The 14,432-nt window shown below is 43.9% G+C and overlaps 1 protein-coding gene across 2 annotated transcripts in view; it reads right to left on the bottom strand.

Annotated features, from left to right (window-relative positions):
• Positions 1-4,797: 4,797 nt before the first annotated feature.
• The window catches only part of TRABD2A (TraB domain containing 2A), an 81,124-nt gene continuing 71,489 nt past the window's right edge, over positions 4,798-14,432 (bottom strand). The window contains exons 5-6 of one of the 2 annotated variants that reach the window (XM_039724187.1): positions 9,023-9,274; positions 4,798-5,549 (exon numbers count right to left, since the gene is read on the bottom strand). In XM_039724187.1, coding sequence (XP_039580121.1) covers positions 5,369-5,549; positions 9,023-9,274 — 433 coding nt within the window. In that variant the 3' untranslated portion in view covers positions 4,798-5,368. The remainder of the gene's footprint in view (positions 5,550-9,022; positions 9,275-14,432) is intronic. The other variant, XM_039724186.1, reaches the window with a different exon arrangement.

Raw genomic sequence — 14,432 nt, forward strand, 5'->3', positions numbered from 1 at the left:
TGTCTAACTTTGTGGCAATTAAATGTCAAATCTTCTATTTTCTCTCTTCAAACAGATGAAGTCTGTGTTGTAGATTTTTCTAATTCAGTCTGACTACAGAGAAGTCACTCACAGACCAGTCCAGAGAAAGAAAATTACCTGGTGAGATTTCTGTATAGTCAGAGATCCTTGACAAATGGGTCATTGAGTTTGTCTTGCTAAGGACCTCTTTCTGTGTGAAAGATGAATCAAAATAGTAAGCAGGAGGACATGCACTAGGTAGCTATGTTTTGCTTGTTAGTAGCCAGTCATTCAGGCCTTGAGCATGTCTGATAGAGTACATGGATTTATCATCCAGACAGTCTGTGTTTGAAATGCTGTATAACATTAAGAATTAAGATGAAGCACCTCGATTCCACTGGGAGAATAACTGATATAAAAACCAAAAGTGATATGAATCCCAAGAAGAAGAGCAGTAAAACCAAAAAATCACAGATGATACTTTTTGTTAGCACACCAGGAAGGAAGATAATTTCTTCAAGAAAGGCAGAAGGACTGGGAGCGGAAGTGGCTTTCTCTCACAGGTAAAGAGGCAGAAGTAGTGCAGAGTCTCTCCTGCAGCAGGGTGATAGATCTACAGCCAGCCTGCTGTTTAATTATGGTCATTGGATGGAATTCAGGGCTCCTGTGGTTTCATTTTCTGTGAAAGAGTCATGATTAAAGCACTTTGAAGGATTTGCATATGGCAAAGGCTTCAAGGTACGCCTCAAAAGAACAAGAGCAGTGGTCTGGCCAGAGTTCAGAGGAATTGGCTGCCAGGACTGTATGTACACTGGCCATTAATTCCTTCAAATACATGACACCCTAGAGAGCTGAATATTGTGGGATAGAATTCTCATCTTTAATATAGGTAATGGTTTTATCTCTAAGTGTACTTTTCTCCCACATAATTTTATCAGTCTGGTTCAAGCACTTAGGTATATATTTAAGAATGTAACACCCCTATGTGGGGAGGAAGCACCACTACGGCCCTTCTTAAGAAAAGAGACAGCAAGGCCCAAAGAGAGCAAAACTAATCTAAAACAGGTAAATTATGCCTGGATAAGCAGGAATCTGATCAAAGTACTCGAATTTTCCACTCCAGTGTTTTAACCACATAAGTTTTTTTTTGTTCAAGAGAGAAGAAGATGACAAACAGAACAAGACACAGAGGACACAGACAGAAAACAGTGAGCATGTACTGAAGGCTTAGTAACAACTTTGCCACATCCACTTATACTGTGCATATTTCCACCCTGGGTAGCACTGCTTCATACAGAGGTAACAAAAAAAACTCCAAAAAATCCCAAAGAAAATTTTAAGAAGGCAGGTAAGAGTTTCCTTTCAGATCACCATTCAGACAGGACTGGCCAGATATGAACAATGGTGAGAAGAATAAGAAAGCTTAACCACCATTTAAAGTGAAGCAGAAATCTAGTTGTACTGCTGACTGAAATAATTCTGAAGTAGGGAGCCCATAGCTATGTACCTAGGGTAGTTTTCCGAAAGCCTCAAGCCTGTTTCCTTTTGCGTGATGACTATCAGCTTCTGAAGTACATGGGCAACATCTAGTGTTAGCTGAGGCATACTGCACATTTGGGCACCTCCGTGAACAGCTCAACACCTGGATTATGGACAATCAATGACTATGCAAGAGTTTCCTTGAAAACTCTTGGTCAGGCCAAGAAGAGGCATCTCAGAGATCAGACAGGTATTATCACAAAAGGCATGCATTATGTATTTGCTTCCCTTTTCTCAATGCCTCAATGACTGTGGTCTAATGTGTTGGTGTCCATTTTAAACTTACTAATAAACAGTTTGGACCTTGAGAAAGTAGGTTAAAGGTACAGTTTCAATTCAGAAGTGATGCGTTTTAGACAAACAAGTTTCTAATACACAGGGCATCCCTGTATCTGCTCTGGCAGTCATCCAGCAGCCATGCTTCCTGCAAGCTACACATCATTCACAAGCCACAAGTAAGCTAAAAAAAAGATGCTGTCATTTGCTTCCACTGGGCTCAGTGCAAGGTGCTGGTGGCACCACTGCTACATCACGAGGTCAGACAAGCTATTAGATCCAGGTGTCATGCATCACCTTTTAACTGCATCACCTACTATTTTTCTTTCCATGCTGGACTTTCACAGACAGGAATACAGTTATGTTTCTTGGGTTTAGAATATAGAGCTGGTTTCAGCAAAGGAAGCTTTAAGATGAGTTTGGTACTCTTTTTGGCCTGGCCTGTACTATTCCTGACTCAAATCCACATTGCAAACAATAAAAATCACTTGTCTTTTTGTCACTGTACTGGGAAAATGTCTTGTCCTGTAGGTACGTGAAGGTAAGAGCATCTGTCCAATTAAGCTTAATCAAGGACCTATTCAGTGCAAAAGGGAAAATAAATGAGAGGGGAAGTGATAAGGAAGAACACAAAAAGACAAACGTGATAGAAAACAGGTAAGAGTGATGATGCCAAGGATTGTAAGTTTCTAGTCACTAATTGATGGATGATTGAAAGGGACTCCCAGGCCCGGCTTTGGAGATGGCCACCCTCATAACTGATAAGAAAAGGGGGGAAAAGAGGATTGTGAGGATTTGAGATGTTCAAGGGGAGAGGGGTAGTGACTAAGAACAATTTACACAAGAATGTTTAGTGAAAGGAGATTGGGAAGAAACAAGGAGAGGGAGTAGACAGGAAGCGATATAAAATAGCCTGGTTTGCTGCTCTCTACACTTGTCTGAACATACCCTGTGACTGATCAAGTCCTATCCTTGGTCCTATCCTCTTTATTAAATCTTTCCTTAAATACAGTGGGCGGTAGTCTTTGCCACCAGCCACCATGACAACAATGGGCATCCTGAAAAACAGAAACTGTGAGGGAGAACAAAGAAGGTGAGAGGCTTAGCTCCAGCAGCTGGACTGAGACCTCAAGTCACAGGCACACATGCATGGCACCATTTGTATCTTCTGTATCTTCTTCTGTATCTTCTGCCAACCCATTGTGTGCAGGTCTGGAGTGCACTTCACTGGCAAACCATGGGGCAGGAGAGGGTCTGTATCTTCTGCCAACCCATTGTGTGCAGGTCTGGAGTGCACTTCACTGGCAAACCTCAAGTTGTACCCATCAGCAAGCAGGAGCTGCTGGGTCTGAGCAGAAGTACCAAGTAGGCGGAGGAGCAGTGCTGGTACCTGAGGGGACCTGTGATTGTATGGGACCCGTGAGATGGGCGTGTGAGCTCTGGACCTGTTAACTGTACAAAATGGTGAGTAGGAGACTTGTGAAGCACAGAAAAGATTCAGGATCCAGTGGGAGTGGTGGATAGATAGAGCGGTGGGCCATGCCAGTACAAGCTGATTGTGTGCAGTAAGGCAGAGGTGCTACAGAGACCTCTAATATGTTATGTTTTAGCACATACAGAACAGACATAAACACCTCCAGCTGTACAGCACACTTACTCTGCATTTAAAAAAAAATTAGAAGTGATGCATTAAGAAATGCAGTTGCTAAATTGCAAACATGAAGAAGTTTTAAAACAAATTTGGGTTTTAATGAAATTAAGGTGCAAGAAATTCCATGTAAAGCTTGAACACATTAGTAGAGAAAGCAGACTAGTCAAAGCAGATAAATTCAGTAAAGTACTGGACATTTGAAGAATATTCAACTTCTTTTAGCAGCTGCTACTGAAATTTTGGAAAGGGTTTTTTGGTCAATTTTCAGGCTGTAAACCAATCTCTGTACTGTACTTCATCATTGAGATCATAATTCCTGGGCAATTTATTGTGTATTCCTTCACACCTAAACACTTCATGGATTATCAGTTTCCATTCCTGCTGACTAGGTGATGAACTGTTGAGACATTACTTGCCAGCTCTTCTGATGATGAGAATACATCATCAGCCTGGCTGCTGTGAAAGCTAAGGAAGACATAATGCATTCAGGTACTCCAAGTCTTGCAGTACTATGTGTAAGAAAGAATACACAATGAGATGGTGCTGTCTTCTACTCTAGCCCAGATATATTTAATTCCTCACAACGCTGCTGCTAACTGTGGCACTTAGCCTCTCCTTTCTCTGTTTTCCTCAGCAAAGAGAGGCTATTTTCAGGTTCAGCCTTTCTGGAAATGAACTGAAATTTGAGATCAAGAGATGAAAATCCTGTTAGGAAAGCTGGAACCTTTGTTGTTCCTCCTCTGACGTTCTACAGAAAGCTATGAAAAAGAACTACTTTTTACAGTCAATGGAAAAAGCAGTGAAGTTTGTGTAAAGGCATAGAGAAAGGAAACCTGAAGGTTTGTTGTCTCACTGGGATAGATGACTACTATCTTTCCAAGTCACTAAGCTCCACACAGTGGCTCTAAGTTCACCCATGGGTGAAACTTAAGACATCTTCCCAGGCAATGAAACCCTGCTAAGAGATGGGGGTGAAATATTGCTCATAAATTTAGTGTGATCACAAGAGAATGTCCTGTACAAATACAGAAAATTCATCACCACTTCCAAGCTTCTTTACATTCACTAATCAACAACACAGAGACAGCAAAGGACTTAAAACAATTTGGAAAGTCTTAGCTATGAACTTAGTAGAAAACTTGAAAGAATTTTCTAGAATTTAGTCTTAATTGTGAAAATCACCTCTTGAGAACTTTTTGAGCGACTCCAACATTATGATTTGTGAAGTTCCCACAGAATTGGTTTTTTTCTTAAATGTATATTAGTTTGCACTTATGAGCCTTTCTTGGCCACTAGAGGTTCAGGGGTACCCATCTTAAATAGCATCAAACAGACTGCAGACACATTCTGTTCACAAGTGTTCACTGGTTTATTCTACTGCAGGTGTTGCCATGAACCTCTATATGCAATCTGGAGTCCTAGCAAGCAACAATTGAAAGTATTACCAGTAGAGACATAAAGTACCGACTCTCTTTCCCAGCTGTGCTCATGTGATCAAAATATTCTGCTCTAATAGACAAGTCAGTGGTATGTAAATCTTTTTACAAAGCATTCAAGGTGGAAAATATGTACTTTAATTTGGCTCGAACAGCTAAACAACAGCTATGTTATAGCGGCATTATAATCTCCCCAAAGTATTATGGGATAACATGAAATCATTCTTCTGCAAGAGAAGGATAAATAACACTTTCATTAAAATATCTTCTCCTCTATTGGGAAGGTCAAACCAGTTAATAGAGTTAATGATCCGGACTCAGGAAAAGGAGGCAGTTTAAGAACACCCCAAAGAATGGGTGTCCCACTCACAGTCTTCTATTTCTTTTTTGCATAAGTTTCTTTTTTGCGTAAGTTTCTTTTTTGATTTTTAAGGCAAGAGTCTTGCAGCTTGGGTCCTCCTGTGTTTCAGTGAAGCATTATCTTATGCAAAGTCAAACTCAGTAGTGGAAGGAAGAGAGAATGGGAAATCTGGTGAGCACTGCTGGTGTCTGCGTGAGTGTGGCTGGAGCGCCCATGGCCCCGGGGCTGGGGCTCGACCGTGATGTAGCCATTAATGATGCGGATCCGCGGAGGAGGATCAGTAGCACTGCAAGGCAAGAGAAGAACATCAGTCCTGACCCAGCCCACAGCTGCCCAACAGCCACACAGCAGGAGGTGGTCAGCTGCTGTGACCCACTCTCAGTTTTCTGGGTCCGTGTGAATGGTCTCTTGTACAAGTTACATATGCCCTGACTAAAAGTCTGTGCCTCCTAAATGGCAGAGTACTGTTTTGTCCCTTCCTCACACATGTGGACAGCTCCCACACCAGCCCACAAGGATGAGGTGCTACCCAGCCAAACTGTGAAGTAGACTTGAGGGGGAACAGTGAAGAGACAGAGGAGAGTGATGACAGCACCAAAATACTGGCCCTGTCTCAAGTCTACCCAGCCTGCTCATTGCTCCCACACAAGTGGGACAGATGACCATATTCCTAACCTCTGTCGGCTAAGCAGAAAATAGATAAGAACAAAACAAGTGTTGTTGCAGAGGAGTGTCACTGCAGGGGAACTTGCTGAGCACAGCTGGAGTGAGGCTGTTTCTGAGTACATCTTCCTCATCCATGCTTCATGCACTGCAATTCATATGGACCCACCTTGTTTCTATACTGTATGATCTCTTCCACAGGTCAGGAATTACAAAGATTTACGTGACGTACTTCAAGCAGAGGAAGAATGGCTTCCAGAAACACATCACAGACCACCACATTTCAGAGTATCTCCCAGTGGTAGAGAGTACTCTGACATTGTGACGAACAAGAGCTGAATTAGAGCATACATAAGCTGAACTCCCTTAACGTCAATCCATGATGGAGGAGAGAAATTTTTATGCTCCAGACTGCTAACACCAAATGACCTGAACTGGGGGAGATCACATACCACAGCAGACCAAGAGTCTGAAGGGTCAGATACTACACAGTTGTTCTCTTTGGCAATGGACTGTAAGCAATGCTTGACACCACAGCTGTGCGACTGACACACCCGCCCTGGACTGCATGGTGCTGTGTAGAACCTGAAGACAAATCTAAAACCAAAACTAAAAGCAAGTCCAGCTGGCAAATACAAAAACCAAGTAATTTCTTCTGCACCCAATCCCCAGGTGCTGTGCACCATTCTTGTCTTATTTCAGTCCACTAAGCAAAGATGTTTTGGGAAATTAAAGGCAATTATTATCCTTTTTAAAAACACTTTACTCTTCCTTTCCCAAAGGGCTTCCAGAAGATCTGAACAATGGCCGGAGAGAAGCCAGCTGGCAGCACATCAAGGAAATACAGCCAGCAGCTGATGCATACAGGAGCATGAACCAAGGCCATTCTGACAAGCCCACTACAACACTACTAAATCACTTGAGCTGCACCTTTCACATTTTCAGGCTCACAGGAGGAATCATAGAGTTATGTAGGTTGGAAAAGACCTTTAAGGTCATCAAGCCCATCCGTAAACCTGAAAGCTGTGAATGGCCCATTCGTAAGAAACTTGACCGCTTTACCCGTGTCTGCACACCCTGAGGAATGTTTAGAACCTGGGCGGAGACTCCCAGTCAGATGCGCCCTGCGCAGGCGAGGGGGAGCCCGGAGGCGCTGGCTTTCCCTGGGAAGGGATGCGCCGCGAGGTGGGGCTGTCAGCCCAGCCCAGAGCGGCACGGGCGCTGCGGCAGAGCCCGGCAGACAGCCCGCATTTACAAAGCGCACGGGTGGGGCTCCTCCTGAGGGACAGCTGCCTTTCCTCGGCACTACGGGCACCGCTGTCTCTCAGACATCCTTTGTCTTTCCCAGCACTGCTATGCAACATCTCCATCTCCAGACGTTTAAGCTCCTCTCTGCTGCTAAGGAGTCGCCCCTACAAAGCGTTTGTCACCTAGCACCGGGGTAAGCTTCTAGCACAAAGGACAGCTTAAATAGTAGGGGAAGAAAGGAAACATAAAAGAAAGAAAAGAAAAGCAGCATTTCCTGTTACCATATTTATGCAGTAGTTTCCTAGGCTGCCGTGATTTGTTTTGCTTGTGCCTCACTACTGCCTGGGAGTACTTCAAAACTAATATGTAGCCCAAATGTGCCTTCAATTTGGTCATGGTAGCACATCTTCCCACTTTCCCTCTTCTTCTGAAGGGTTGATACTGCAAGTGCACAGGTGTCTTAAAAGTCACTGCCCACTGACATCCCTGAGCTTTGTGGGAGCAACTGCACGTGAAACACTGAACACAGCACTGTGGAGGCACGGCGGCAGATTAAGACAGACATTCCTTAGCATTTCAACTAAACAGACTATCAACAGAAACCCCAAAAATCCATTCACAATCAGCTAGTATCAACTACATTAACAGAAAGTAAATGGTACACTAAGAGACAAAATCAAGTGTAGGATTTGTTATATTGGTGAGTTTTGGACTGTGCGTGGGTTTGTCAGAGGACATGTTACATGAGCATCTGCCTCCCAAATACTTAATACTAAGGCTGAAGGGAGGAGCAAAGAAGGGAATGTGATCTAAAAGACACTATCTGACAATAGCTGAATGCCTCAAATAGAACAGCTGCTGCAGTCACATGGCCAGCCTGAGCCATGTATCAATCATAGCAGTGGTACAATTAGGATCCAAGGATGTGATAGGAAAGGCATAGGAGAACTCTGCTGTACTCAGTAGCCTGGGGAGCAGGAAGAAGTATTCTTCAGAGAGGAAAAAACCAAACAATGTACAGGCTTCATTTCAAGAACTGTCAGACTTTTTCCCATTACCCCCACCTGTCTGGTTGTTTATGGTATCACAAAAATTTAATGGCCTCAAGCTGAGTATGGCGGAGATACAGACAAGGTACAAAAGAAAGCAGATTTGGGCATGTGTGTTACCTACAGGAGGGAAACGTTAAGGTATACATTCAGTCACAGGCCCTATTATAGTAATGAGAGAAACTGGCTTTTCAAAGTTTTTTTTCTGGATTGCTGGTAAGTAAGTAAGCTTTTCTGGATGAAAAGTAAGGGATATTTGTGAACATCTGCCCCACAACATGCTAATTTTTTTATATAAACTCTGCCATCCATTAGGCTGTCATACTTTTTCAGACTGAAGTAATACAGAGACTGAAAATGCTGCACGACTATTGCCCAAGTGCAAGGAGAACACATGCCAGGGTTGATAGTTTCCTCATACACAGCAGCTTTTGGTTAATGGTCCAAGGCTTTGATCTGTACCATCTACCACTGGACCCAGCCTTCCATGGAAGAGAGGACTGCCACAAGCCCACAATCCCCCAAACCCACATGCAGAATGATCTAGACAAGACTTCCATTTGTTTTATGCCTAGTTTTCCACAAATCTAACTATGCAAAGAAAAGAAAAAGGAAGCTTTTTTTTGCCACTAAAAGCACAAGAAACTTTGTGCAAATGCTTCAGAAAGAATCACAGCAGTGGAGAAAGTGAGATCCTGTCCACGGGATATATCTACCTGTGCAGAAGACTGAGGGTCTGTATTAAACCATCTAAGTCCAGTTTGACAAGCCATCCTCCCCCTACCCAGCCATTAGCTACCTTTCTTCTAGGCGAACCCAGAGGTCATTAAATTGTCGCAGTTTTTGCTTCTTCTGCTGCTTTTTCTTCTTCTTTTTGTACTTCCTGTCTACTTTCATGAGCACATCAGTGCTGTCAGGGAATAGCAGGTGAGGCAGGAACTCTTCCTCCTCCTCTTCCTCCTCTTTCTCGGGGTGCACTGGGAGCTCATGGGACATGACATAGGGACTGTGTGATGATGAAAAGGCTAACAAGGTTTTGGGAGATTTTCGGCTGGAAGAAAGAGAGAACATAGTTAACATTTAAAAGGGCTTTGAGGCAAAATCCTGTATCAAGGCACATACATATAAAATAGATGTTGCTCCCTGGATGCTCATTCCTCTGCCGTGTATTCCTGCTCCCTCTTCCTTAAGTCAATATTGATTTTATCATCAAAATAGTGCTCTTTAGCAAAAAGAGATCTTTGGAAAAGAGGCAGTCTGTGTCAGAGGAAGAATGCAGTATGGACAAGGGTGGAGCTTGGTAATAAGCTTGCATATCTAGAAAGAGACAAAACCAGAACAACTTCTAAGTCAGAGTCAAACCACACTCTTCTAGTCTGATGTGCTGCAGAACACAGACCAGATTATTCCTTTCAACATACCTGCCCGGAGCAAACTAACTTGGGGGACAAAAGGAAGGGGCAAACAAAACAATTAAAGCACACCAGCTAATGAAACCAGGTCTGGATCAGCACCTCTCACTGGTGGAGAAGGTAAGAAACAAGCTAGCCCACAGACTATGACCAAGGCTCCAGAAACACATCTTGAAAATTACCACCTTTGAAGGGAAAGGCTTAGCATACCATTAACAGTAACCTGGTTGCATGCTGGACCCAGAGAAGGCTGAGGTTCTCAATGACCTCTATATCTCAATGTTCAATGGCAAGTGTTCCAGCCAAGCTGCCAAGTCAGGAACAGCAAATGGGAGCATGAAGACCCTAAGCACAATGTAGGAGAGAATCAGGTTTGAGACCATCTAAAGAGCCTGAATATGCACAAGGGCATGGGGCCTGATGAGATTCATCTGTGGGTTCTAAGAAATCTGGCAGATAAATTGCTAAACCACTATTAATAATTTTTGAAAACTTGTGGCACTCATTTAAAATTCCCAACATCTGGAGAAAGGGAAATATAACCCTCATTTTTAAAAAGAAGAAAGTAAAAGTCTAATCTTTTGTGTGAGGCAAGATCATGGAGCAGATTGTCCTGAAAATTAAAACAAACATGACTTCACCAAGGGCAAACAATGACTCTTAAATTCAATTACCTTCTGTGATAGCGCTGCAGCATTGATGGATGTGGCAGAGCAGCTGCCATCATCTGCCTGGACTTAGGCAAAATGTTTGACACAGTCCCACATGATATCCTTGTCCCCAAACTAGATATACATAGATTTGATGGATGGATTGCCTGGTGGATAAAGAACTGGGTGGAAGGCCACACGCAAACAATCGTGGTCAACAGCTCCTTGTCCACATGAAAAGCAGTGTTGGTGCCAGACTTGCTGAGGGTGCCCTCTGGGGTCAGTACTGACACTATGGCTGTTCAAGATCTTTGTCAGTGGCATGTACAGTGGGATCAAGGGCACCCTCAGCAAGTCTGGCACCAACACCAAGCTCTGTGGAGCAGCTAACATGCTGGAGGGAAGTGATACCATCCAGAGAGGCCTGGACAGGCTGGAGAGGTGGAGCTCAACATGGCAAAGTGCAGGGTCCTGTACCTGGGTTGTGGCAATCCCAGACACAGCTACAGGTTGAGTGGAGACCTGATTGACAGCAGCCCTGAGGAGAAGGACTTGGGGGTGATGGTTGATGAAAACCTTAACATGACCCAGCCATGGGCACTCCCAGCCCAGAAAGGCAATGGGATCCTGGGCTGAATCCAGAGCAGCGTGGGCAGCAGGGCCAGTGAGGGGATTCTGCCCCTCTGCTCTGCTCTGGTGAGAGCCCACTCAGAACCCTGCATCCAGCTCAGGTCCTCAGCATAAATAGGACATGGAACTGTTGGAGCAAGTCCAGAGGAGGCCACAACACTGATAAGAGGGCTGGAGCACCTCCCCTGTCAAGACAGACTGAGAAAGGTGGGTCTGTCAGAAAAGCAGGCTGTGTAAAGACCTCATTGCACCTCTTTGCAACTTCCCAGTATCTGAAGGATCCAACTGGGAAGCTGGAGAGGGACTCTTTGTCAGGAATTGTAGTGACAGGAGTAACAGACACAAACTGAAGAAGGGATGCATTTAGGCTAGGCATTGGGAAGAAATTCTTTACTATGAGGGTGGTGAAATACTGGAGGATGTTGCCCAGGGAGGTTGTGGTGCCTCAACCCTGGCACTTTTCAAACCCAGGTTGCATAAGACCTTGAGCAAGCTGTCTAGTGGGAGATGCCCCTGCCCATGGCAGGGGGAATAGGAACAGATGATCCTTGAAGTCCTTTCCAATCCCTTAACAGTCTATGATTCTACGATTAAGGAATCCTTTGGGCCATCCAGTCTGCACCAATTGAAAGCAGATTAGTTTTGGCACCACCAAGTTCATCCGCTTCTCATTTTCTTCTTGATGAAGGCAGATAGTACAAAGCAGTGGATTCACAGCCTTTACAAAACATCACGTCAGAGGACGTGCTGACTCATAAGAGACCAGAGCTCACCACCATTTTGGCATTGGCTTCTAGGGTTGAATGCAAAAGGGTATAATGCTGTTTTGCCACTCAGGTAAAGCACACCAAGGAGCATGAAATGGTGGTCTTAGTGGGTTTTATGGACAGATATGGAGGTCTATATGAAGGGGAAGAAACTGAGAAATTGCATCTCTCTCATAAACAGAGCTGAGCTTTGCAGACATTTATATAGCAAGTAACAAGGGAGTGGGAGTCAGACCTTAGCCTTCCAGCTGCCCAGATCCTGTATTAGGCTGGTAGCATTATTAGGAATTTCAAAGGAGCTCCAGAGAGATACGTCACTGAGACTATGTGCATGTAAAAGACAAATTGGAAACCTCAAGTTGAGCTTCCAGAAAAAGCTCTCAGGGCTATGACTACTCAGCTTCCTACAAAGATGATAAATTGAAAAAAACAACAATCAGCTTCACCCTGACTATTGAAGCTGTTTCTTTATTTTTAGAGCAAGCAACACCTCATCTATACTCTAAGGCAGGCAGTCTGCAGTGTCCTATTCACTCATGGCTTTGCTGGCCCACATTTCTCATTGTTTAGAACTGTTTTCCCTAGTTACTTGTTTATGAGCATCTTGGACAAAACCACAAACTCAAACCACTCTGTGTATACACAGAACCTAGCAGGAATATCTAACTGATCTTTATGGCTACTTCATAAAGAGAAGAAATGCAACAGTCTTCTGTAATGAAAGTGCAGACTGGCTTGGGCTGAAATTCAGGAAAGTAACAAAACCACAGACCACCGAGCAGAAACCTGCCTTTAATCAATGAAACTTCCCCAGAGCCGTGTTCTTTTTTCAGCTTCCAATGACGTTAAAAGGAGGTGGTCTGGAAGGAGGCATATTTCAGCATGGGTGCAGATTTCAAGCTAGCCCATCACTGTATGCACACTTATTTGATAGCAAATAGAGTGTAGTTCCTGGAGAAGGGGAAATTAAGTTGTGGACTAGAACACAGAGAGTAGATGGAAAACAAAGGTAATTTGTCTTATTTGCTGCAAGGAAAATCAGAGTGATCACATGTTGATGTTTATATGGGAGAGTCTGCTGCAGAATGGACCCTGCTAACCAATCTCATTCAAAATCATTGTGGTGTCACACATTGTCACACTTTATTGCCCCTGAACTGTCATCACCCTTTAGCTCTCCTCCTCAGCTGCTTCACATCATCCACTCTTTAACTCCACCTTGCAGAGTGATGATCTCTTATTAGCTCTCTCCAGCAATCTGATTTAATCTGTTTCAAGGTCTTCTGCCCATGATTCCCTTTTCCACCATTTCTCTTCATTGTTTTTGTTCCTTAACTAAGTCACAGAGTGGGCAGCCTCCTGCCCCTGTAGATTAGAGTACTATGCTGCCTACAGCCTTCCCTTCTGAACCCATGGCCACACCATGGTGGAGCTCAGCACTGCTACAGGCAGAAGATGACCTGCATCCTGCATGGCCAGACATTTATTCTGTTAGATGCAGCCTCCGACACATCCATATACCACACCTCCTTTGCAACGCCTCCTGCAGGCAATTATTTTAGAGACCACTGGAAAAGGCACACAGATTCGAAAGCTCATCCTTCTTCCCCCCAGGCCAATTTCCCATCACAGCAGCTAAGGGACAGTCAGCAAGCACCTTAATTATGGCTGCGATTATGTTGAATATTTTACAATATGTAACTACATTCTAAAATCAGGAACAACAGTTAAAGACCAAAGTGAGTCAGAAGGAGCTTGACTGAACTTGTGGTACTATTTATAAACTATCCTTTGCAATACTGTCTGCTTGGAGCACCTCTTTTGCCTTCCCTGCCTGGGAGACACCAGGGAGGAGGAACCTTTCTGTCTCCAACTACAGGCATCCACCCTATTTGCTCAGCAGATGGAAAGTACCCCTCAGGTACTCCTGTAGCCCTGCCTGCTACAGGAAAAAGAGCATGACTATCCTGCATCCTTATTGGTTCCTGCACACAGAAATCTACAACATATCTCACAAGGAACTTTTTGTTTAGCCAGAGCACAGGAAGCAGCAGACTGTGCTGCTACAGGGAAATGTCATGTTGGAGGGAAAGGAGATGGCTGCAGACTTCCTCCTTCTTGTATTTTAGAACCTTTCAATTAATATCCCTACTGTGTCTGACACCAGAGCAGTCATTTAAACTCTCTGTCTCAGTTCAACCACTTGGCTTTTTAGCCTGTCTCAAACATGAACAATGAAATAATCCACAAGTACTGACTGGACTGCTTGCAGCACTACATGGCACAATAGCTGGATACAGCTCTACATTTACATGATCAGCGCTGGGTTTACTGTCACAGGCTGCTCTCTATTTGCTCCTAGAACAAGCCCAGGATAAAAATCAAGTGAAATCTTCCTTCCAAGCCCTAGAACTCTGACGCTGTCTTATCACAGGTCCGTTCCCTCACCTTAATTGCTCTTTTCCTTTGAACCCACATTTTTCTTAAAATGCATTTAATATTTTTAAATCTGTTTTCAAGTCATCCAGAAATGCTAACAGTAAAGTGCCATCTTGTTACTCAGGTTTAATATCAAGACTCCAGGGAAGATGTTCTGTCTAATAGTCCTAATAAGAGGTTTAAGATGCAACTGATGCCAAACTGAGGGCTTTCGAAGGCACAAGAGGCTGCACAATGAACTCCCATGATGTGGTTATGGAACTGGGTGTCCAGCTACTCCAAGTAACCTTGATACCTACCTTCCTGCTAGG

Source organism: Passer montanus, unplaced genomic scaffold (genome assembly GCF_014805655.1).
Source record: "Passer montanus isolate IOZ18808 unplaced genomic scaffold, ASM1480565v1 scaffold52, whole genome shotgun sequence".
In the NCBI taxonomy this organism is placed as follows: Eukaryota; Metazoa; Chordata; class Aves; order Passeriformes; family Passeridae; genus Passer; species Passer montanus.